The sequence below is a fragment of the Cyprinodon variegatus genome, unplaced genomic scaffold (genome assembly GCF_000732505.1).
Source record: "Cyprinodon variegatus isolate N-32 unplaced genomic scaffold, C_variegatus-1.0 Scaffold47, whole genome shotgun sequence".
In the NCBI taxonomy this organism is placed as follows: Eukaryota; Metazoa; Chordata; class Actinopteri; order Cyprinodontiformes; family Cyprinodontidae; genus Cyprinodon; species Cyprinodon variegatus.
The window spans coordinates 1,036,386-1,062,902 of NW_015150500.1; the positions used below are offsets into that span (position 1 = coordinate 1,036,386).

Below are 26,517 nucleotides of genomic sequence, written 5' to 3' on the forward strand. Positions count from 1 at the left end.
ATATATATATATATATATATATATATATATATATATATATATGCATTTTTAGAAAAAAAACTAGATGAAATCTTAACCAGTATACATTTGAAGCCGATATAAAATTTAAGTAAACAAAAAAAAAAAACTGCAAAAATAAACATACCGTACACTTTTATTGCAGATCTTAAAATATTGTCTCTGTCAGTTTTGAGGATTTACAGCTGATACAGTTAAATATTACATTAATAATTTAAAAAAAAAAGTTTAATAAAAATATCACAATTGGCATCGATTAACTTGGATTCTGTACCTTACTTTTTAAAAACACTTTTTAATTGTCTAATGTAGAATTCTAACTTATACTGATGGATTGTTTTCAATCCATCAGTATTGACAAAGACAATACACATCACTGTGGTTAGGGCATAGGGCTTTGAATCCTAAGGTTGTGAGTTCGATCCCCCACTTCTATAGACTGCCACTCTGGGTCCCTGAGCAAGACCCTTAACCCCCACACTGCTCCCCGGGCGCTGCACAATGGCAGCTCACTGCTCCCCGATGGGATGGGTTAATTGCAGAGAAGGAGATTTCCCTCTGGGATTATTAGAGTATAGAAAATCAAAAAAAAACTAATTAACTAAATATATTTTTTTTTAAATTGTATTTGAATTAAGATGCACCTTTATGTTGTAACATGAAAATAAACCATTTTGGAATTTAAGTCTGTGGTTGAAAGTGCAAAAACCAGAAAGTATTCCATTTATTGACTCAAAAGAAACAAATGTAGCTATTGCCCTCTACTGGTTTTTATTTGTAACATAAAATGGTGATAGTTCCACAAAACCCAAGAGCAAGACAAAATCTTCTCTTTATGGTAAGAATTGTATTATTATGACCCGTTTGTTTGTCAACATTAACACAGAAAGAAATGTCAAAAATATATTCTTATAGAAATTTCACAAACTGCATGGCAGTATTAAATAAAATTTTTTTGTAGTCTTTTAGTCTTTGATGTAGATGACTTTAAACCCACTGAACACTGCTTTATTTAAGAAAAAATCTTGATAGAAAACAGATTAGAAATCTCATATTTTGTTAGAAAATATTTTTAATAATCATGTTGTGGAAAAAGATACATACATTAACCTGAAAACTTTATTTCATCTAAAATCATCAATCATCAATCAATCATTCATCTAAAATCTTCATATCAAAAAATGACACCAACGGAAAAAAAAAGCATGCCATATCATTCTAATGTGTTTATCCAGCATTCACAGTTGGATTCAGCAAAAACAGAATCTTTTTTTCAACACAAGCAGATCAGGTTATCGCTTTTCTGAAGAAACGCAGCGAAATCCCAGGTTGGAGGCTGAGCTGTCTGGAGTGTTCTGGCTCCGAGCAGCACATCGGTATCTGTAGCAATAAGACTGAAAGAAAAAGAGTAAGAAAGAAAACAGTAGACTGCTTTCAGTTAAATTATAACCCCTCAGTCTGTGTTAGGAATGAGTTAGAAATGGGCTGGCTGCTTTGTTATTTACAAAACTGCAGAGCATTAACTGCTTCGGTCTGCTTATTTTATTTCAGTTCAGTTTATTTATATAGCGCTAATTCACAACACGTCATCTCAAGGTGCTTTACAGTTCACCAGATAATACAGTCAAATTGATTCAAAATTTTCTATCTAAGGAAAACCAGTTGATTGTATTGACTCGAATGCAATCCCTCACAGTAAGCATGCTTGACACGACAGTGGAGAGGAAAAACTCCCATTTAACAGGAAGAAACCTCCAGCAGAACCAGGCTCAGTGTGAGCGGCCATCTGCTGAGGCCGACTGGGGTTCAAGTAGACAGAAGCAGAGATACAACAAGCAGCTGTAAAAGGAGGGCCCATCCAGGAATAAGGAAAACAAAGAGAAAACTGTGCTAAGGAGGTTTATCACGCAGCTAGCCATAGTCCAATGGCAACCAGCACTGTTGAAATTCACGCTACGTGAATGGACTACTGAGATGGCAAGATATGCATTTTGTTTATAGAGGTCAAATCGATCGATAGATATGTTTCATTAAAGTTTTATATTTATTAATATATTTAAAAAGCTATGCTCACTGATTCATTAAAGGATCATCTTTCAGTGGATTGCAAAACATGTTAAATCTGCTTAGTTTAATACCCTTCTGTGTTTTACCTATTAAGCCTTTTCCCAACCCATAGCAACTCAGTAAAACCCTCTATAAATCCAGTTTACTGATACTGTATGTGTCTGTGCACCAGTTCAAATAATTGAGAAATTGAAAGCAGTGTTTTAAATTTCATATATTAAGCAGTTATGAAAAATTTCTTTTAAATTTAAACAGATTTAAAAACGATCAATTTGCATCAAATTCAAGGTTGACCAATCAGGAGGAAATGCAACCTGCATAGCAGGACTGCAGTTTGAACCCTCCGCATGTCTTGATTCTAAAGGCCAAACAGTAACCATGTCAGCAGGGTTTAGCTACTGAAAACTGCTTTCCAAACCATGCACTTGTGCCTTGGTTCCAATGAATCTGGGATGATGTATAAAATGTAAATCGAAACTGAAAACGTTGAGCAAATCATGTTCAACCAAGATCACATTGAATTATTTTTTAAAAGCAACCCCCAAAAGGCTCAGTCCCTCACAAGGAAGGATAGGTCAAAGCACACCACTTGGTGAACAACCTCACAAGCAAATAGTCCAAACGTTAAAAAAACCTTCAATCTCTCAGAAAGCACTTTGGTTAAAAAACAAGATAGTTCCATAATGGATATTACCTTGTGGGGCAGTGAATAATGGAGAAAAATACTGTCAGTGAAAAGTCTACCACACAAAAAGAACATGACCAACACCCAGAAACACCAGCTTTTCTGGGCCTGAGCTTAACTAAAATGGAATGAGGCAAAATAAACTGTCAGAGCAGTCTGACAAGTCCACATTGCAAACTGTTTTCAGATCTGAACTCTAGAACAACTAAAGTTGGACTTAAAAGAAGTTTGAGGAAAAAAATACCATCTACAAAGTTTCAAAAATTAGTATCCTGCAGTTTTCAAATGCTTAGTGAGAGTTGTTAAAAAAGAAAAAAGAAGAAAGACAACGACAAACATGTCCTGTCCGTTTTTTTTTTGTTTTTTTTTATCATGTGTCAGGAAACAAATTAGAAATTACAGAATATTTGCATTAAAATAGAAAAAAATATCAGTTCAAACATGATATGTATTGTTGAATAAGACTTGCACATTTTTATAGTATATATATATATATATATATATATATATATATATATATATATATATATATATATATATATATATATTTTTTATATTATATATATATACATTTTATACAACATGCCAATTAAAATGGAACTGTGGTTGTGCTTAATCACAGTTAAATGATGATTTAATGTCATGAGAGTTTCGATAGCTTAACCACCCTATAAAATAATCTGAAAACCGCCTTTTGGTGTATACACAGTGTAAAATGAAGACATTTGTTTAAGAGCTGCAATAATTAGGCATTACAACAACTTTGGAAAGTAGGAAGGAAAACTCTGTTACCTTGTGGCACATGTATGACCCTCCCTTCTTCACCTTGTCTTGGCCTGAAGGAGGACCAGTCTGGAAGAAAAGAGAAGGTTGTACTCACCCTAGATTTAGTGTTGTGACGGTTTAATTGATAAAATATTGTTTGCTCTTACTGGATTGGTCTGATGGTCTGTTGTGTGGTGCACAGTCCACCAGTCTAAGGTCCACTCCCAAACATTACCCACCATGTCATACAGACCGAAACCATTGGCGGGAAAAGACTTAACCTGCAATATATGGATGGGAAGGTTTTGAAAATGTATGTTTTAAATATGTTTTAATCAGATCAAACATGATCTAACGGAAATCAGAAATTATTTCTTTTTTTCCCCCTTTCTAATAATTATTAAACAATAATTCAATAATAAACAAATTCCTTCTTGAAGGTACTTTCCCATGACAAGAGAATTAAGAATGTAAAATATCTTAACTTTTTTTAACATTGGTTTTATGCTGGTGAACCAGTTTCCTGTTGCTTCCTGCCTAAATGTCAGAATTGTAAGTTAAAAAATGCAGATTTAGGATATGTCTTACGTTAAAATTTCTTTGAACAAAAACAGCTGCTGTGAAGAATTATTAGTTTTGAAGTCAATCTAATGTTTAGATAAAAAGTACTCCAAGAAGTTGCCATATAGCACATCTGCTCTGTTCAAGCGCAAGCATATAGTAAACCACTCCATACTGCTAATTTGTCATCTTTTATAAAAAAAATATCACATGCACATGCAAGTATGATGCAAACTGCAAGTTCATCCTTAAGCTGCACCAGCTAGACGATGTCACGGCAAGAGTTTGTACATTCAAAGCACTTTTATGAAACATGTTCTTTAATTCTTAACTTCTTGATCTTATTATTGGAGAGGAAATCTAACATATTATGGTTAATTTCAGGCATAATCATCATCAGGCTTCATTACATAATTGACAAAAGTGTACATCTAATTCTCTCGGATTTATGGCTAAATATTCCCTTACTAGACAAATCTTCAACTGTTTTTTTAAGATGGAAGACTTGACTAATTACTAAATAAAATATCAAGATGGCAGCCACAGTATTCATCAAAATGTTGGGAGCAAGGACCAGCAACTATATTGGTGAGACTTAGATGACTGCAGATAAGAAGTTGAAATGATTAGAGTTGATAGATTGGCTCCCCATTTGCATTCTCTTATAGAGATCCTACACATTGTCTGTGAAGAAATGTGGTACTATAGATCACTTACAGATCAAACAGTCCTTAAATCTTTCTGAATCACATCTTAAAGCAGTTCTAAAGAACTTTGAGTTATTTTTTCGCTGAAGTAAGCCAGTGTTTCCCTTGAGGACCAGCATGATAAAAAACCTGATCTCCCGGTCGCCTGCAGGTGGATTGGACTATATTTCTGTTTCCAGTGTAAAAAATAAACAGCAATGATGTAATGAATCTAATTGTGGCCAAACAATGTCATAGGACGATGTTATAAATAAGAAATATTCAACTTTAGTTTTGTACCGTATTCCTACACTGCCTGAGGTGTTTAAGTAGACGTGTATCTAGAGGATATTCCACACATTTTCTTGTCCAAATGAGCCTGAGCAAATGATATCTCTGTTACGCCGACAACCACCAAATGTCCCCTTCCTTCTTGTCTGACTTACGGGAGATGTTTTAACATATCCGTCCTCTCCAGAGTTGTGTACAGGGAACTCCCCCTGCCAAAGGTTGGCGTAGTGTTGTCCTTTCGGGTTCAGCTTATTCCCCCAAGGGTAAAGCCTGTAAGATGAGAGAGTTTATTTCTAGATTAATTTCAGGTCAACTTTGATGAAGTGTTGCCATTCTTTTCATTATTTACTGCCCACCTGTCTTTCAAGCCGCCCCTGCAGGCGTACTCCCACTCAGCCTCAGTAGGAAGTCTCTTATTGGCCCAAGAACAGAAGGCGACAGCGTCAGCCCAGGAGACATGCACCACTGGGTGATCCAGCCTGTAAAAACAGGTTTACTTTCTAAGTATTTTATTATCTATTCTAACTTAGATCTCAATAAACAAAACATGAATACATTATTTTCTTTTTTATTGAATAGCCATTCTGTGTTATTTAAAACATATTGAAATGATTTCACCGGTCACGTGCGTTAATGTAAATAAATAATGGCTACCTGTCTGTGATGTTTGAGTCTTGGCCCTCAGGGTGCTTCCAGTTGGCCCCTTTGACCGGCAGCCACCAGGGGGCAGCAGCCACCTGAAAACAAAGAGGTAACACAATAACATTGATCACTGGTTCATTTTTATTTTATTTACACATGATTTTGCTTTATTTTCTGTCCACAAACTCCTACAAGGTTTTTCATGAGCCATCTTTGAAGATTACAAGTGGCTCTTCTTTTTTCCAGTGTTACTCCACTGATTTGATTGATTGATTGATTGATTGATTAATTGATTGATTGATAGACTTTATTGATCTCAAAGTGTTTAAATTTACTCGTTACACATATATATCACCTCAAAGTTCTCAGCCTTATGATGAGGCTGCATATGAACGATGAGATGAAGAAATAAATACTCTACTGGCTACTTTGGCTTTCTTCTTTGGGAGGCCTGTTGGTTGATAAGGTTTGACTTGGAGAATAATAAAAACAAATGTATAAAAAAAAAAGAAAGAAAGGTCAAAGAAAGGACATTCAGCTTGAAAAGTGTTTTAGTTTGTGTTTCACTCAAAGACAAATGCAGTTTGTTCTGCTTTCTGTTACAACAACTCCTTCACCAAGCACACAATCTTTTAAATTGTCCTTATGAATGAAGGGACACACATTTGACATTTTATTCGATCCTTGTCAGGTTGTATTACTCTATTCATTCACCTTCCTGTTTTTTAAATAATTTATTTGATTAATATTTTCTTCAAAAGCACATTTGGGATTGGTTTAAGCATTGAATAAAGCAACCTTACTTTAGTATAACTTTCAACTTTGTCCCCTATTTAAGATGTTACCCTTATATGAAAAGAGAAAACTGCCCATTTTACTGATGAGTCACTGCAATAAACTTACTTTATGGCAACAAGGGAAACAGCAATACTCTCCAAGCTCATTCTGAGGGATCCCTATGTGTCCCCAGACCAAAAAAAGGCAGTTATGGTGACTGGGGGTAAAAATGTTTTAATTACAAATAAATTTCAAATAGATTTTATATAAGCTGGTGTGTATGAGATAGCTTCAATGCAAAAAATACAATTAAAGACACAGGCCCGTCCCACATTTGACAACTTCTCTTGGTGTCCATGTGTCGACAGCAACAACAGCTTTGATAAAATGATCATTTCTCACTAGCATTATGGACTGAAGTTGCACACGACTGTCTCATCATTTTGTTGTCTTTATCATGGTGTTTCTACGGGGCTAAAACAGTGTTTTCTACTGACTCAGCATAAAACTAAAAGTGACCTTGCTAATTTCTGGAAACATACTCACTGCTTGTGTGATCTGGCTTTTGACAGCTTCGCCCAAAATCCCTTCAAAAACAAATGAGTCTCCAAATTTCTCTGCCTAAAAATAAGCAGGAAAGTCTAGTTTATTCCCACAGAAGATAAACATGAATTAAAGTGACATGAATATATATATATATATATATATATATATATATATATATATATATATATATATATATATATATATATATAACCTTGAAAAAGAGAATTACTTGACCACTGAAAGATGATTACCTACCTCAGTGACATAACCTGTGGCTCTGATGAAGCTTTGGAACTGCTGGTTGGTTACTTCCAGCACGTCCATGTAGAAAGAGTCAACATGCACCGGTCTCTGTGGGCCCTCACCATCCTGAGGGATACCTGGGCTGTCTGTTCCCATCAAAAACTCTCCTCCAGGTATGAAAACCATCTGAAAGAAGAGCTAAAAGTTCACCACATTCAAACTGAAGAGGAGATTTATCATCAGTGTCTAACAGACCAGAAGTAAGCTGCATATTTTCTAATATTGTCAATCCATAAAAGTTTAAAAAAAAAAAACAATCCACTGGACTTGGTTTCCAAGGTTTGAAGACGTTTCGCGAAACGTCTTCAAACCTTGGAAATCAAGTCTAGTGGATTGTTTTTTTTTTAACTTTTACAGAATGACTATGACCTGGATGACTGAGAATCTTCATCAGCTAATATTGTCAAATTAAACTTTAACATTAATCGCTGACTGTAAGAACAAGTCTGAAAGTAATAACAGTTTCTTAACACTAAATTAATAAATAATTTTTCTTCCACTGAAATAGTGAGTTGGCATATTGCTTTAAAAAGTTGTAAGTGTGTAAAATGCACAGTTCTATAAAGAAAAAAAGCACTCTACCACTGTGTTGACATACAAAACAAAAGAATAAATGTTTAAATATACATATGCACACGTAATAAGCTTTCTCGGGTTGTCTTCCACCAATATCCTTGATTAAGAAAATCCTCCCCACAGCATGATGCTTTTACCATTATCCTTTATGGTTGGAGATGGTTTAGTAGAGAATAAATAAGACCAGAATAATGGGTGGTGAAGTGCACAGTGTTCCAATAAATGTGCAAAACTTCACATATATATTAGAATTAAATTCTGACTATAAAATAAAGTCCTTATGCTTTCTGATCACTTGTGTTACCTAATACATCCGTTTTTGACTGAGATTGAATTGCAAATTACTTTTCAGATTTGACTGAGATGGAATTGCAAATTACTTTTCAGATTTTTATTCGTTCAACTGTGCATCAACAAAAAATCCAACATAAAATCCTTTGTAATATGTTTGACTTTTTTTAAGTTCTCGAAATAAAACTGCTTTTTAAAGGTAAAGAGAAAATGGATTTCACACCGGGTCATAACATTAGAGTCAGTAACAAACTAACCTCAGATATCCCCTCGTTAGCCGCTGCTGTATATTTCACAGCGGGTTCTCTGGATGCTCTCTGCTCCTCCTTCTCCTCTTCCGGGTCCTCAGCACCAGGTGCGGCTCTCCGCAGTTTATCGCAGCCGCAGCCCGCTGCTCCCTCCGGGGAGGCGGGCTCCTCATCTCCTCCGCATGAACTCTGGAGACTTACTGCTACAAGGACAAACAATACCGCTAAAAGCAAGAAAAAAACCCGCACCATTCTGGCAAATCCCTTCCTGTCAGGCTCTCCTCATGTTGTTATTGTTCTGACTTCCGCAAAGTCACGTGATGAGGTCAGCTGGTTTCACAGGACGAACAGTGTAACCCTTTCATGACCGAAGGCGTCTATAAATGGAGGACCAATCCTGCCATAATTAAAAATAAATACAGAAATAAATAAATGCTCCAAAAATAAATAAGCATACAATTAATTGCCCCCAAAAATACAATAAGCCAATAAATTTAGATAGAAATTAAATTATACAATAAGACATCTCTTTAAGTAGCTTCTTTGTTTTTTCACCTTTGTAATAATTAACTTATTTATATATTGTCTGTTATAATCTTCAACTTTTTTTATGTATTACTTATTCTTTAAGTATTTATTTTTGTGCATGTTATAATATTTTTGTCTGTTTTATTCTTCCTTTGTATTTTTTTACCCTATTTATTTCTTTAACACTATTTATTTCTGCCTGTCGTTTTTACATTTCTGTGTGCATTTCTGCCTCATTATGCAAATGAGGAGGGGCTGTGTCTTAGAGGGTCAAAAGTCTAAGGTAGGCTACTTAGGATGATTGTTTATATAATTGACTTCTACTACTTGTTTAGCTGAAATATCAATCTATTTTTATTGAAAGTTTTATTTTCTAATATTTTAATGGTTTTAAATTTTCCTTTTCTACTAGCTTACTGATGTAGATTTTGTATTTGATTTTATTGCTTATTTTATGTCTTTATTTCTTTTATTTGCATTGACCTGTACAGACTTTGGTCAATTCGTGTATAAATCTCTCTAAAATATAACTATTTTGACATATGTAGTCCACAGAATAACTAGTAACAACCCATTTCTAACTCAGTAATTCCCTTTTTGGGCTCAAGGAGTAAATTCTGGGATATTGAGATCCTCTAAAGAAATTAAATAGCAATAAAATAACTTTTGGTGAAGTATATTTATGATTTGGTATTTAAACAGATCCCCTTGAAATATTCAAAAGCAGATGCATTTGTTTTTGAGGCTGTTTGTGCAAACTACAATTATAAACAGGTAAATGTTTTTGTATGGTGTTGATTCTGGTATTATTCATACTGGTTAGAAGTTGTTACTTTTAGGAAATTGGGGGCTAATCAATTCATTTTCAATGTAAATTTCAAAAATTCAAAAAGAAAACTACAGGACAGCTCCATTCCTCTGACCATTAGTCAAAACAATACAACAAGGAGACGTTTGAACTAACAGTGAATAAATACCAAGGTGATATTATGCTAAATCAGTGACATCAAAAGGACATGAACATCAATCTGACACTTTTAGGGAAATGGGACTGATGGTCAAAATAAAGATCTGAATATCAAAACCACATAAAAACTAGTCAGATTAACTATTTCAGTTCAAGGTACACATTGAAGAAAACCCCTTTATTAGAAATCCATGAGAAAGCATATGGATTGTATCAAAACTGATAGAAATTTTAAGACTTCTGTAAAATAAAGAATAGAGAATGGTGGATGGAATTCCAGTTTTTCATGCTTGCTGAAAGAAAATCCTGTGCCCTGAAACATCACTGTTAGCCTATTTCTGTACACTTACAAACCAGCTAAAAGAGGCAGCTCTCTGAATTAAAAAGCCAAAGAGAAGATTGGTACTGGACATTTGATTAAGATTCAAAAAAATTGCCTTGAATGCATTTTTTTTTTATCTTTCACCAGGCAAGACACCCAACAGACCACATCTGTTAATTCCAAAAGCATATCAGCTCAGGTAGATTTAAATATAAAGCACGGAAGAGAGGGAAATCTTATTTACATCAGGGAAGTTCCTGTCTCAAACGGAAGAGTCTATTACTGAGTTTGATTCCATCTGCTGTGTTATCCGAAGGTCAGATTCGTACGCTGATTATGTCATTGCACGACACCGAGGATTGTTCGAATTGCAAGACTCCTCATTATGCGGCTGACAAATGCATCCTTTTTTTTGTCCGCATTGAAGCACAAGTCCGGTGTATCCTACGTAGCCATGGATTTCCCATGATTCATTGCGAGTCCAAGCAAGCAGGCTGCTCCGTGCTCAGAGGAAAAAGGTACTTGGCACCAAACAGTGGCGGATATTGTAAGGGCAGCTAATATAATCCAAGTATGTTAATAGTTCCGTCTGAAACTAAAGAAAAATGTTTTTTAAATGGTTATTGAGTCAGATATATGGTGGGTAATATTTGGTTTATTGAAAGGTTTTTATCTGTTACTGTGAAAATGGGTTTGGCTGTATTTTAAGGACAGATTCTAATATATCTGCAGTGCGGCGACTATAAATCTGATATGATTTTTATTTTTTAATTGCTATTTTGCACAATTTGCTTAACTAAGTGTATTTTGCTGTTGAACTGGCAGATTTATTTTTTATACATACATTGTTTAGATTTATTTATATATTTCTACTCCTTTTACATCATTACATTTGTTTTTATTTGTTCTTAAACCATTACATCTGCAATAAGACGTCTTAGTGCACAATTGCGTAACAGGAGTCAGTGACGGGGCCCCTAAGAGGTCGGGGGCCCCTAAGCAACTGCAGTCTCTGCTTACCGATATTTATGCCATTGCACTGCACCAGTCTGTTGTGGTGAAAAAGGAGCCGGATTCCATTCAAATCTAATTGCAAAAATCCCACAGATGATTGACAATTCACTGCTGCAGGTCCTCACTCTACAGTACTTGATGGCTGGTTTCAATACTGATAAAATGTAAATAACATATAATTTCATACTCTTTGTGCTCGAATGTTAAAACTATTTACAGCTTAGAAAATCCAATTGTAAAAAAAAAAAAAAAGTAGCGAATTTGTCAGGATTTGGTAGTGGATAGATGACCCAAAATGCAGAGGCATGGAGGCAGAGGTGATTTACTTTTGGGTTTAATAAAGGTTAACAGAAAACAGAGGCTGGAAATCCGTCAGAGAGACGGAGTAGGAGAAAGTTAGACAAGCACCCTGCAAAGAAGAACGGAGCAGAGAGAAAATTTGTAGGAGACTGAAACAAAGAGAGGGTTAACGAGCAGATTGGGAGCAGGTGTGAGGAGAGCAGAAACAAGAAAGGAGCTTAGGGAAAAAAGGAGAACTCAAGAGGGCAGCAAAGGCCAAGAAATAAAAACCCGAGAACTGAAAATAACCAGAAAAAAACAAAAGAATTAAACCACTAAGACTATAAAACATAAGGGGAAAAAACTGAACACTCAAAAGAAAAACATAACAGAGCAAAGACTGAAACAGTAACTAAGAATAAACTAGAGAACACAGCAAAATACAAATAAAACCACTAACACCAGAAAACAAGGAGTAAAGCAAAACTGATCACTAAAAAGAAAATATAACAGAACCAAGACTGAGACAGTAAATAAGAAAAAAAAACAAGGAACACAACAAAACCATAAAAACATATAAAGCAAAGAGCAAAGCAAACCTGAATATCAAAAGAAAAACATAACAGAAACAGAAACCTAACAATTTTATGTTTTATAATTTATGGACCACCCTTTTTAAATCAAACACGCTGTTTATAAAGACGCATCAGCGACTCAGATTTCTTTGGGGTAAAATGAAACCACATTTCCCAGCTATCAACACAGCAGGCGCCTAAACAGAAGAAGAGGAAGAAGTGGCAGCTCAGCTCAGCTCAGCTCAGCTCAGCCAGTGCCGCTGCCTGCTGCAGAGGACGCAGACGCCGATTATTGGAGCCGCTGACGGCTGGATCTGTCTCTGCTTCTGGGGAACAAGTCTGCCACAGTCATGCTGGCTGTTCCAGTTGGAGGAAAGCTGATCGCCTGAGCTTGAGGTAAAGTTGAGCGCACAACTCTCTGTTTATCCTCTCTTCCTTTCAGCGATCCGCTCTTAGCGGAGAAATAGATGTTTCCTCCTTAGATGGTGAGCTCCAGGCTGAGGACTGATTGTTTTTACAAACTCACTAGTTTACCCAGAAATAAGCACCACCTAGACATCATGAAGCATTGGAAGCAGCGTTTGCAAAAGTTTTACAGAGTTTTCAGGCTGAAACAAAGCATCGCTTCAGTTTGATGCGCATTTTCTCCGCCCTCCTTGCTCGCTGCAAACGGTTCCTTGAACTCTGTTGTTTTTACTGATTATTTACTGATCGTTTTTATTTTTTCTGAATTGGTCAGATTCCTGCAGGCAGCCTCGGTGGGGGTGAGCTGTTTGCAGGTGCAGAAACCTTTCCTGATAGGTGCCCCCCCAAAACTTTAACGCTGCAAAGCAACACCAACAGGTTACTGTAACGATGGAGAATTTTCATTTCCTGCCGCTTCTATGCAAATCCACCCAGCCATGCAGGGTTCTGTCAGTCTCTGGGAAATCCACTCCTTGCTCTCACTGACATGTTTTCAACCACAAAGTGTATTTTGGATAAAGACAGAGGCGTAGCCAGAAAATTTTAATAAAGGTGGCCGAAAGCGGATAGGCACCAGAACCTCAGGATCAATCTACACTGTTCCAAAAGGAACGAACACAACATCCGTATTTTGTAAATAAAAACTAACCATACTTTTCTACAGCCTTTCCTAACAAATAGACGCATATATTTAAACATCTGTGCTGACTAATCAACAGTGATTAGTCAGCACGGCGTTGAAAGTAACGAGTAATCTAACTAATTACTTTGACTGTAACTATAACGCAGTTACCATTGCAGACACCCCGTTACTGCACGTTACTCAAGGTCGCATAATTAACCTTTTTTAATGATAGGACTTGTGCACGCCTTGTCATGAGAGAGGGGATGATGAGACTGGCTGATGTATAGTGAGATTACATCTGTCAGTTGGTTAGGTGGGTGTTTCCGCTGGCGGGTGTTAACGTACAGCACACACACAGAGATGGAGAGTGAGGAGGACTCCAGCAGAAAAATAGGGTTTTCCAGATGAAATACCAGTGTTACATCGAGCTGCGTTTCCCCATCAGATACGGTTTACCCATGCTTGCTCCACAGAGGAACTACGGAGAGCGTGAACGATCAAATGTTAGCCTATATGGAGAAAGGGAGAAATCGGGATGGATGGATGGATGGATGGAGTATCTATAACAACCCAAACACACAGGATTTCAGAATTAGACATCCACAGTTATTAATTTCATACACTCACCAGATCTGAACGCCCTGTTAAAAAGCTTCACACCATGAGTAGAGGTAATGCAGCCTGATGATATTTACACCGCATCAGATACCGGACGGGTAGCGTTCCACCCTGATGTCATTTACGTTGAGTTACAATAAATGCAAAGCTTTCTGCAGGTTCTTGTCTTTGTCGTCCACTCTATTCAGCTGGCTTTGGAAACACACGGCGAGAAGGTGGGGGCCGGGTGGTGAGGGTTACGGGGGCGAGAAACGCAAAAGTAACGCAATGGTTACTTTTACTAGTAACTAGTTACTTTTATTGTGGAGTAACTCAGTTAGTAACTCAGTTACTTTTTGGGAGAAGTAACTAGTAACTACAACTAATTACTTTTTCAAAGTAACGTGCCCAACACTGCTAATCAATTTTTTAACAAAAATTGTTCTGCATAAAACATAAACTTATATGTACTAATATCTACATTAAATGGAATTTTAATTTATTGTTAAAGTAGTTATGTATCTATGATTTCACTAGATGACTTGCAGAGACTTAATTTTCTCTTTACCTCATATTATACAAAACTATAGTTCTGAAAAGAGCATGAATTCTGTATATATATCAACCTTAATATTAGTATTTTCATGTGCATAAACACAGCGTTTTAGTTGTCAAGTAGTTGTTAATATATATAAAATTCAAATGTTTAATAAGTTTGAACATTTCCCTTGAATGTATTACTGCTGCCACTGTGGGCGGAAAAAAAATGCTAGGGGTGGCCACTGAATGGCTGAGGGTGGCCCCCCATCTAGCTCCGCCCCTGGATAAAGATCAACACATAGGAGTGGATAACTCTTAAATGGAGAAAAAAAAACACTTTTTACATAATAAATCTAAATGTATGGGATGTATTTCCTTTCTCCTTATTTTTGGTCAGTTTGATCCAGTTTTGGTCTATCACAGAGTATACTTTTATATAACTTTTAGTATTGCAGCTCTGGTAGTTCGTAGACACGCAATTCTCAAAACTTTGGTGACCCAGGGTAAGTGTTCTCCCTGGATTCCCCTGTGTTTAACCCTATCCATCTTCTAGACAACCCTGATAAGCTTCCTGCTGCAGAAGAGCCTCCCCCTGTCACCAGCTGCAGTGTTACTTTTTACCCTCACAATAGTTTGTATTTAGATTTAAAACGACTTTGGTCCAGTCTGACTGGAACACCTTCTCTCATATTTGCTCTGTCCACTACATGTCTCATGGAAAACCACCTAAAGGGCCTGGAAACCTGAATGCTTAAGAAATGTTTGGACTGTTTTTACATCTCACTCAAACTCTTTCACAACTAAAGTTGCTCAATATTTATTCTTTTATTTTATATGTATCCTTGTATTCATTCACTTTACTTGGATTTATCACTTTACTTGGATTTTCACTTATTTGGATTTAGATTTTACATATGCATAAATATACGTACAGATATATATACAAAAGAGCTATATGTGTATATATTTGATCTCTTTTATTCCTATTTTTATCTTTATTATATTGTATAGTTGGATGTGTGTATATATTATATAAAACTGTAACTGGAGCGTGTCACAAAAGTAATTTCCCTCTGGGATTATTAAAGTATTTCTGATTCTGATTCTGATTCCAGGTGCTCTCTTACTGGTGTCAAACATGTCGGATAAAATGTCCAGCTTCTTGCACATTGGGGACATCTGCTCCCTGTACGCAGAAGGATCCACCAATGGTTTCATCAGTACCCTGGGGTATGTTTTCTTCTACTAGTTTCATATAATACATACTTTTTTTGGTTCTTTTTGCACTAGAGTTTAAATATTAAACTGTAAAGTGCCTTGAGATGACATATGTTGTGAATTTGGCGCTATATAAATAAACTGAATTGAAATTGAAACTGAATTGAAATATTAATGGTGTCGGACAAGACACAAGTTGTTTAGGCTGAAATAACTGTTACATGCCTTATCTGTAATGGTGTGAGGGAATAGAGAGGAATGAGCTGGGGATGCAGGTTTCTGCTTAGACTTAGACTAGACTTAGACTTAGACTTCCTTTATTGTCATTGCACAAAAGTTATGTGGCGTTAAGCAGTCTGATGGCCAGGGGGAAGAAACTGTTCAGAAGTCTTTTGAGGATGTGGCAGCATGATGGTAGGTTTTCTCCATTCTGCCAAGCAAAACTCCGGTCAATCCAGAACTCTCTTTGACATCTCATTACGTTGTTCAAACTGTTCAAAAATAATGAGGGTTCTTACCAGTGCATTTCTGCGTAACTGGCCATTACACTGTCAGTTGTCCAAATTACGCTGTGATCAGGCTCTCCTAAGTTGCATTAACATTTTTTTAAAACAAATTTAACTTCTCATCTGCACATATTTAAGAAACACCTGTCTGTTGAAAGATCTTGAGTCAGCATTGTATACGTGTGTTTTTTTTTTTTTTTTTGACAGCTACAGGCATTTAAGCTTGTTAAGGTTTTACAAATCTAGGCTGCTTTTTTTTTTTTTTTTTTTTTTGACAGCTACAGGCATTTAAGCTTGTTAAGGTTTTACAAATCTAGGCTGCTTTTAATAGTTTAAATAAAAAATTATTTTGGAAAAGTCAAATTCTTATAGATTATTATTAAAATAATTGATAGTATAACATTTATTTTAATGTTATTTATTCTGAAGCTGTACTGATGGATTGTGGAGTGCTCCACGGCAGTTGTTTGGGACCTCTTTATGCTCTTTATTTTCATGATTTGCCATTGGTGTTGAAACTATGGCTATATGCAGATGACACCACATAATTTGAATTTGCAAAAATAAAAAAGCTAGTTATTTATAATGAAAAAAGTAAATGTATGGTAGTTGGTCAAAACATTTCCTATAAATTAAACCTTTAAAAAAAAACTTATTTCAGAAAATACCAAATTTGAAAAAGTAGAATAAGTGAAGTTGTTACTTAGCAGTAATAGTGGAATCAAAACTATTGTAAACCAGTCAAAATGATAATTTAAATCAGAAAATGGGATGAGTATAGGCACTGTTAAGCCTTGTAGCAATTGTATTACTCAGTGGTTGACAAAGCAACTACTGCTTAAAAAAATAGTCTTAATCCCAAAGGGAACTTAATTGTTAATGTTGTTCTAGATGTTAACAGCAGTCTTGCACTGGATCTCTGGATGCCTTTGACTAAATACCCTGTTGTTGTTTAACACTCTTCCGAAGAGGATGCTCACTGTTGATCATAATGTTCTTCATTTTATTAAAAACTCTTCTTTGTGAAATAATCTCCAGATTATTATAGCACATGTGAGATCAGTGAAACAAGGTGTGTTATACTTTTACAGAACTAATTAAATACAATATTTTATTTACAAATGTTTTCAAAAGCAAAGGAAACTTTTTTTCTTTTCACACAAGTATAACTTCTTAACAAATATTAACTGTCAATGGTTTATTAGATTAGAAATCATTTGATTAGAGTAATTGAGTACATTAATTGAGAACAAACTGTTCTGTTTGTAATTATAAACACTTTATTAACTCCTAAATAGCCCCTATTTTGCCGTGCTGCATGGTGGAACAGAATCAGTTTCTATGCTGTGCTTTGAAGGCGAAGGTTTGTCCATAGAAAAGTGGGGGCTTTATGCAAAATGTTTATAATATGATAGGAAAAGAAATGCTAGCATTGTAGATGGGGATGGCTTTTGTATGGTAACACAATTGATGGGGCTTAGTTTTAACGTACTACTGGGAGCAACCAGAACCAGGTATTTCAAAGCACTGCTAACAGGACAAAGTCTCTCCCAGCACTGGATGTCAGAATACTTGGAAAAAACCCAGAAAGATACATCATAGTTACTGTCTAATTCATGTTATTTTAGCAGTTTACGAATATTGTTCGTAGCAGATCTATACATAGATGGATTACTGGAGATATTAAGCCAATTCTGAAGAAAATCAGCAAAGCAGATGGTTTTTTTTGCCACCAAGTTTGCCGTTCATACAGAGAGTATGTACAGCAGCCTTGCGTCTGTCACTGTGACCCAGAGCGGCTGTGGCTATAGTGTACTTTACTACCATCAGTGAGTAAATAATTCAATGTAAAGTGAAGTATTTTGGAGTCACCTGACATTAAAGAGTGCTATAAAATTGCAGGCTACTTACCACTTACCTTTTAATTGTGATGATATTAATAGTATTTGAATTAGCAATGGCATGGTAATTCTAACTGCAAGATCGCTCTGCCTATGAGGGAAGTAAGCCAGTGTGAGCAAAGCTCCAACAAAGTTAGTAAGGATGGTTTATACAGGAATATAGTGAAGCACAATGCTGAACCTAGGGTTCCCGTGTGTGTAATTAATAAAGCAATGCAAGCAAGTTAAATGTAAGCCATCAATGTAATTATGACAAAGCAATGGAATGATTGTTATCTACATAAATATGAACAACCATTAGCTCCTTGTTTATTAACATCAATATTGATTAACCAATGTCTTTGTTGTGTTCAGCTGCTCATTAAGTTAGTCTCTTCTAATCTTCTATCTTTTAAACTTTCCAATATCCCTTTTTGGCACTGAAATAAAACTGTTTGCCACCCTCTAGATACTTTGGGTAATGTATGTAATGTGTGTCTACATTTAGCCTTATATTCATTGTCTTTTTGAGCAATCTTCCCTTTTCCGCTTTGCCTACCTAATGCAAAATCCTGTAAATGTTGTCGGAGGGAGCTCCTGCTGGGGAGGGCTACCTCACTCTTCAAATTACAATCACTGATTGGTCAATTGCTGTCGAGCCAGATAAGCTCATTGGCTGACATTTGGGCTCCCTTTCCATGTGACCTTTAAACATGCTGTTGCGCATGCGTTAAGGTTATATTCCCACTTTCTACCACCCTTTGACCCCGTGTGATTGCAACGTGTGCCAAAGGTAATGGTTTCCGCAATCATATCAGCTTTGAAAGCGTGGGAATGGTAACAAATGCACGTGTCATATCGCAATATTCTTCCCTTCAAACTGTTGATTTTACTATAATGGTGAAGAGCAAAAGGACTTCCTAAAACTGCACCCCTCAGGCATCAACAAAGATTGAACATTAAGCAAACATTGAAATAATCATTGTTAGTAACATTTTCTTCCTTCTATAAAATCATGGCAAAAAATGCATATTACACAGAGTGTGTATATATATATATATATATATATATATATATATATATATATATATATATATATATATATATATATATATATATATATATATATATATGCAGCTATACATATATTTGTTCACATATGCAAAAAATGCTACCTGGAACAGTTGAAATATTAAAAGCAGTAAAATTCATGCTACATTGTAAAAGGATGCATAAGTATAGATCAAGGGGTAACCAATTAAAAATCAGCAGTGTCCGAATAAAGAAAACCAACAACCAGTAAAGCTTCGGAGACATTTTTAATTATAATCTGTTACTTTAAACAGAATTTAACACTGAAATAAAATGTTATACATTGACTTTTTAAATAAAAATATAATATATATAGAAAAAGAAAATAAAATGTTTCCATTATAAAATCTAAAGTGTTTTTCGAAGTAGAGAACAATTACATATTTTACAAAACACCTGAACTAACTGTTTGTTTTTGGGTTTTTTTTCTCTTTTTTTATGACTTGATGAGACAAGTGGGTTTTAGGCTGCCCTGAAGGGCTTTAAACCTGGGTTTGAATGGAGTCAAAGCCTTTCTCAAGCACATACTGTATCATGGTGCTCATTAGCGAACCTGGATAGATATTATTTGACTATATTTTTTATTATGGTCATGATAGAGAATCCTGCTTCACTGCAGTAGGTTGAGCCAAACATACTCAAAATGTGCAGGTCATCTTTGATTACACCATTTATTTAACTTTTCTGTCACCAGTTCACCGCAGTTCTTCCAACAGTCTGTGCTTTCTCTGCTTTCTTTTTGTCATCGTCTTCTCCTTCTTTCCCATCACCCGGTTTGCCTGCTTTCTCTAAAAGTTGCTAGCAGCAGTGACCCTGACTGACACAGCTCATTGGCTAATTGGTACCACGTGTAGCCTGGTCCCGGACACTCTGGAGGGCTTTACCATGTTAACAGGAGAAGCGGCAGAAGTGAAGTTAGACACTGCCGTCGGACAGCATGCGCTAATTTATAAATGTTTTAAATCAGGTTGGTCCCTGATGATATTTACTATTTTACACTCAAAAAGTCTAGCTGAGAACCCAAATAGGATATATCAGTTGTTCTGGTCAGGAAATGTAGTAAATTAAATGTAAATTATCTTTCACCGTATGCCCCAGTTGACTTGGTTTCTGCTCTACCCTTTTATTGTTGCCATCGACTGCTGTACAGTGTAATCCTCACAAGGTGAAGGTATTTTCAATTTGTAATTGAATCGGAGCTAAAAGCTTATAGTCCTGGACCTCCCTCTCCTCCCCTGCTGGCTCATGAAATATGGAACGACCCACTGCAAACACTGAGTCATTATAAAGACATTGTGGCCTTTCTTACATGCAGGCACTTCCCACGTATAGTTATGTGCACGCTCACACAACCAAGCAAACCAATCTGTAAAACTGTCATGAAAGTGCTGGCCATTAGCCACCCACACCACAAACAAATCCAACTTTGCTGTATTCTCCAGATCATCGGCCCTCGAGGAAGAAGCTGCACACAACAGAGAGTGCTCTCAGCATCATGTCTCCTTCTGAGCTGTTTCCAATGTCAAACTGCAGAGAGTTTTCTGTGAGATGGGTTGGATGTGTTTGAAATGTCCAAGCAGCAGCATAGGCTTTGGGTGTTCAGTGGTTGACTGTTCTGTTTGGTATTAACAGCCAATCACAAACCTCAGAGGTGAATTTTCAAGTTCCATGTATCATAAAGTCATTCTCACTCTATATCAAGCTTTGAGCAGCTCGTTTCTTGCCCTTTAAAATGTAAAGACACTTTTTTTTCTGCTGTAGATATTCTACTAAGTGGGATGTTGTATTTGGCTTCTGTCCCAACATGTTTTACAATGGGCTGAAGCTAAACCTGCATGAAACTTTCAAATATATCGCTGATCTCATTTATCATGTTTGTATTATGAAGTAAAGGGGGGGGGATGTATGCTTAACTCTTTGGTGCTGGTAAACCTCTAAGTAGGAGAGCGTGGTTAGGAATCCCAGCCCTGCCTGTCACTGCACCTAAAGATTGCAGATCTGACATATTAAAGGCCTGTTTAAGTGTGTATGGTTAAGTTTAATTAAGAAATACAGAAGTGCCACAAATTAGGATCACAGATGGATAAAGTCTCATTGTACAGCGAGCACCTCGATAGTACAGATAGATTGTACTGTTAGGTCTTGTATTTTTACACATTCCAGCGTTTTTTCGTCTTTACACTGTCACAAGTACAGAGCAACGAAATTAACTCTGCATTTAACCCATCCCCTTGGGGAGCAGTGGGCTGCCATCGTGTGACGCCTGGGGAGCAGTGTGGGGTTAAGTGTCTTTGCTCAGGGACCCAGAGTGGCAGTCTGTGGGAGTGGGGCTTGAACTTTGAACCTCTGGATTCCAAGCGCAATGCCCTAAGCACTAGGCTGTCACTCCCTGACGCCGCACTGTCTATACATATGTTTAGTGGATAAAAAAAAAGTGTAAACAAAGTAATTAACTTAAGTAATGGATTAATTCATACCTCCATTCATTTACCAAGGGGTCAGAAATATTCCTTAGAGATTTTGGTCAATGATGACATCACATATTTGCAGCACATCCATGATTTGCATCTGTTTTTCTAGCATGTCCCAAAGGTCTTCCACTAGTTTGGGATGTGGTGACTGCCGATGTATAGCAAACACACTTGTTATCATAAACAATTAGTCGAATAATTAGAATTACTTGCATGATCAATTTAAAGAGCATGTTTGTTGTCAGTGTATCCTGCTCTCTATTTATCAAAGACAGTATGACAAAATGTTTCACTCTGGTGCCATGTAGGGAGGAGTTCAATCATGCGTCAGGTGCTTGCCAGATTCATGGTCTCATACAGATAAATACCACAGAGGGTAACATGACAGCCTCAGGAGGAGTATCAACTCACAGCTTTAATAGTAGAAAATAATAAATACTTTGGAAGATCAAAGTCAGTTTGGGTTGTGTGCGGGTGTTATTTCGGTTGTATTGATTTTTGGTGTTATTTGTTTTCATTGAAACCAGTGCATTACATATATGTTGTGTAAAGCTCCAGTTTATTTTGACAGTCGATTGCATTTTTCACTGTTCTGGATATCCACACCTTATATGCAGAGATGCTAAATTTCAGAGAGACAGGAGTGGACAATTAGGTGATGAAAAAGAAATCGGAAGAGCAGGAAAATATGGGTTAATCACTACTAACTAATATCCTCATTCTTTCCATATTATTAGTCAAATGCAATATAATGCCCTAATCACTGGCTTTTTATTTTAAAAAGAATCACCTTACCCAACATCCATGTGTTTTTATCTGTTTTGCATCACTGTAGATGTAATTTTGGACATGATGTTAAGATGCACAAACTCTTGTAAATTGTTCAGTGTTTGATTCTAAAGGAGGCACAATTAAAGAGGCCATAGAATGCAAAACCCAGCTTACCTTGTCATAGATGAATAATGATAGTTCAGTGGGTGAAATGGACGTACAGAGAAGTTCAAACCCCATTGACACCTCATTTCTATGCAAATCTCACAATTCTAAACCTCCACCATAAAACGGGCGAATCCAAACAAAGCACCGAGTTGACGTCAATTCAGGGATGTTGCCGAATTTGGTTGTGGCCTGTACTTTTGTCATGCCCCGAAATTGAAATACAGACCAGCCCACTGGTTCACTGGCCAAAGAGAACATGAATAGAGGTAGATGTAAGACACCAGTTTAGCCATTTAGCCAACAGTTAGGTTTACTTCTATAAGAATTGCAAAGCAGGCAGTGTCTCTATTGAAAATGAGCCAGAACCACGGGCGATATGCAGTGTTCCAGGCTGCACGGAGAAAGGGGAAATTTTTCACAGTCTTCCCAAGGATCCGAAGACACGACAGACATAGATTATTTTTGCCTGTCAGAAGATCAATGCAAAGTTTGATACTCAGCTTTTCATTTGCTCTAAGCATTTCACCGAAGGCGGCTTTCAAAATCTTGGACAGTTCAAAGTAGGATTTGCTAAACTTTTTTTTACCGAAGGGCCTGGTCTGACCGTAAGGCCATCACAACCGCAAGCTGTAAGTAATATTTAGTCGCTAAACTGTTAGGCCCCAGCGTTGAAAAGGAGCGACTGAACCCAACCCGGTGACAGAAGCATACTGGACACGGGGCCGCAGTTGTCCAGGCTACCGTCACCAGGTCGGGTTCGATTGCTCCGTCCTCCGCTGGCTCCCTGTTTTGACTATGTGCTGCACTGTACTCCACCAAAATCCTGGACGAATTTGATATTCCCCCCAGACATTTTTTTTTGTTATGAAAAGTAGGACATGTCTGGGAAAAAGAGGACGTCTGGTCACCCTACCATATCAACAATTTGATGTTTCAGTGATTGAGTGCTTGTTGCCATACTGTTGGGTCTTAAGAAGCCCCAACAGTAAAATATGTTTTTAAAGAGGACAATCCATTTGACCTTGTTAGTTATTGCAAAGGATGTTACTTGTTTCAGCTAAAGCTAAATTTAGGCTCCAAACACTGGGGATGTAATGTTTCAACATAAGATTAAGTTGTAGTTTACATGTCAGTCACAGTTATCTTGGTTTGGTCAGAGCTCAGAATTTTTCATATTTCATGAGGCAACTTACCTATGATGATCGTGGTTAGGCTTAAACATGATAAACCTTAGTCAAGCTTATCTTCTTGATTTAGCTGTAACCAGTTGGTACTTGTGGACAATATTTACACACATGGGGATCACGGGATTTGGTTAGGTCTATGATTGAGAGGAAGTTTGTTGAAGTTCCTAAAGATCCAAATGAAGTTGGAGCTGACTGCCCCTGAATTTGGTGTTATTGGCAGAGATACTGTATGAACATATTGGAAGAATGATGAAGTTTTAAGAGATATACCATTGGATTGTTTTATTTTTTCACAGCTGCTGATAATATCAGTTACTCGCTGTGTTTGTTGAATTTGTACTTTCTGGAATGTAGGCAGCAACCATTTTAGGAAACTCTAGAGAAAAACAACATGGGCAACGGTCCAAAACCCTCCTTTATTCACAGAGACCATCAATGTTGGCTCCACTTGAGTGCTAAGATCATTTCTGCAGCCTTCAATTCCTCCAGAGGAGTCACATGCTGATCCTCACACTGTAGCTAAAAATGTCAGAAATGTACCAATTAAAATGTAGTGCCTCACTTTCGGCTCTTTGTTTTAAAGCTTTCATTTAGGTGACTGCACTTTTGTTAAAAAGAGTATTTTCAGTTGTTACTATTATTGCTATAATTAAGATCCAAGTATTTTTGTTATGAGCTGCTGCTGTAAAACCTCTCTCTCAAAACTCTTATTGTTTTGTGTTCTGTCATTGCCATAGATGTTTAGAATTGGCCTAGATTGCTTTGCTGCTGACAAAGCCAGGAAGAATACAGTGCAGCCAATCAAAATGGTTTAGTTTCTCCTGAGGGCACTACCCTTAAAGTTACTTAATTTGATATGAGTGAGCAGAAACAGGTCCACACGCAAGTAGGAGAGAGGTTACAGATACGTGGAAAGCAAGCCATGAGCACACAGAAAAGGAGCATTCAGTCATGTGTTTGTTGTATTTGGACCTCAAGGAACTAAATCTTCATGTGTAAAACATCTAAGATGCACTTAGAAAATAGTTTGTGTGTTTGATAAAACAGCTTATATGAGGATTTATTGTGTCTGGTGTCTTAAAGAGGCCTAATTAAAATTGACATTTATTCTAAGAGTGTTTCTTCTCTGAGAAAATCATCAAAAATATTGACAATGCTTGTGTCTTATCTGCTACGCTCAATAGGCTAACAAACCCTCCTGTGACTGTGGCATCTGAACTCCTCTCTGTCAGGGCCTGCAACAAAATGTCTAGTTTTGTTGAAATGATTAGAGGTCCAGTCCCCAACAGGTCCAGTAACAAAGTTGTCTCCAACTAGGGCTGATCTTGACAAAATTTACTTCAAAAACCACAAAAACTTAGACCTACCGGTATTTAATTGTTATTTACATGATTTAGTGCATATGTTTGAAAAGGGATTGAAAAAGAGAACGTATTTTATCATACCTCTTGTCCTTCCTATATTCTATAAAACCAGAAATATTCCTAAATCCTAACCTACTATTGCATACTGCCCCAACGGTCTGTTAAGTATGCAGATAAATAAGTTACATATAAAACCGATACACGTTTACTTGTCCCTACCCTGATCTTCATTTATCCAGTTAATACTCATAGTCCAAACGACCACAACTTTTGCTAAATGTGTATACACCCATTTACAGATAGTAAGGGTACCCATTGATGGTCACCAACCTTCCTCCATCTCATATCTTTTTAAGAGAACCAGTTTGAGCCTTTTTTTTTTAAAACAGCCTCATTTTTGGATATTGCTTTAAGTCAACACTGAGTTTGTTCCATACATTCACAGCATTAACTGAAGTGCACATTGTTTTCATTCTGTTGGTTTACGTAAGAGCTAAACATTAACATTAATTATATCTTGCCTCTTTCTCAACAAATATTTTGTATGCTCACTGGTAGCTGTTCATTTAAAGCCTTATATATTAGTTGTGAGCTTTGTGATTTAACCAAGCATTAAGGATAAAGAGCTCCAGTCTGAGCAGGAGCTGGAAAAATGAATTTGTGCATTAAGCTTAAGAAGACTTTCTTACATCAGTGGTGTTTTCACACGTCTGCCTAAAGAGCCTCTCAGAAAGCTGCAGCTGCTACTGATCATGTCCTCACTAAAACTGAGAAAGTGAAGCACATTAACCAAGTTCTTCAGTTGTTACACTGGCTCCCTGAATCTATGGGAATACAGTAGATTTCAAAATACCCCAGTCTATAAATCAATAAATCACCTACCACAAAATACATTAAAGACTTGTTGTTGAATCAACCCCTTCAAATCTACTTGTAATACCCAGAACCAAACATGGAGAACCAACTTTTTGTTCTCATGCTCAACTATTCTGGAACAACCTCCCAGAAAACTGTAAAAGTATTAAAACCCTTAGTTGCTTATCTCATCAATTATTTATCATATTTCTTCATCATCATTTTATCATTTAAACTATTCATTTTTATTTTCGGTTATTTGTGTTCATTAATTATTTTTACGACCATTAGCCCAATGCAATCTCTTTTTTATTATCGTCTTTTTTATGTTACAATCAATATAACTTTGAATCATCTTGCTAATAAAAGGTGTTATATAAAAAAAAACTCACCTGGCCTATTACAACAAAATGTTGTGATTAAAACTGTTATGTCTAAATCACCCACCCTTACCTTCTTATACCTCTGTAATTCCTCTGAAGTACATACATATCTCTATATTCAAAGATTTAAACTCTTAAGAATTTCCTGCTGCTTGTTCTTTGGGGATAACTTTAAGTGGGCTGCAGTTCTTTCTCTGTACACCTGAAGTTGCCTAGAGAAAGTAGATCATCATCTTTTTGTATTATTTTTACAG

The 26,517-nt window shown here is 36.5% G+C and overlaps 2 protein-coding genes across 6 annotated transcripts in view; one reads left to right on the top strand and one right to left on the bottom strand.

The window, feature by feature from the left end:
• Window positions 1–1,173: 1,173 nt before the first annotated feature.
• On the bottom strand, window positions 1,174–8,759 carry sumf1 (sulfatase modifying factor 1). The gene is made up of 9 exons (XM_015370554.1): window positions 8,466–8,759; window positions 7,294–7,467; window positions 7,039–7,113; window positions 5,728–5,810; window positions 5,430–5,552; window positions 5,229–5,343; window positions 3,703–3,816; window positions 3,563–3,622; window positions 1,174–1,412 (listed from the first exon to the last, which is right to left on the bottom strand). Exons 1-9 carry the CDS (start codon window positions 8,706–8,708, stop codon window positions 1,311–1,313), a joined length of 1,089 nt encoding a protein of 362 aa, XP_015226040.1. The 5' UTR covers window positions 8,709–8,759; the 3' UTR covers window positions 1,174–1,310.
• Window positions 8,760–12,334: 3,575 nt separating this feature from the next.
• Window positions 12,335–26,517, top strand: part of LOC107082111 (inositol 1,4,5-trisphosphate receptor type 1-like) — a 113,723-nt gene continuing 99,540 nt past the window's right edge. For all 5 annotated transcript variants that reach the window (XM_015370606.1, XM_015370608.1, XM_015370610.1 and 2 more), the window contains exons 1-2: window positions 12,335–12,537; window positions 15,484–15,598. In XM_015370606.1, coding sequence (XP_015226092.1) covers window positions 15,507–15,598 — 92 coding nt within the window. In that variant the 5' untranslated portion in view covers window positions 12,335–12,537; window positions 15,484–15,506. The remainder of the gene's footprint in view (window positions 12,538–15,483; window positions 15,599–26,517) is intronic.

What these genes read in the sequence shown, in the direction of transcription:
- sumf1 (XM_015370554.1), bottom strand. Translation starts at nt 8,708, where the DNA reads ATGGTGCGGGTTTTTTTCTTGCTTTTAGCGGTATTGTTTGTCCTTGTA. An exon ending in CTAACGAGGGGATATCTGAG is followed by an intron (nt 7,468 to 8,465) that starts GTTAGTTTGTTA and finishes CTCTTCTTTCAG; the next exon opens with ATGGTTTTCATACCTGGAGG. An exon ending in GACTCAAACATCACAGACAG is followed by an intron (nt 5,553 to 5,727) that starts GTAGCCATTATT and finishes CTGTTTTTACAG; the next exon opens with GCTGGATCACCCAGTGGTGC.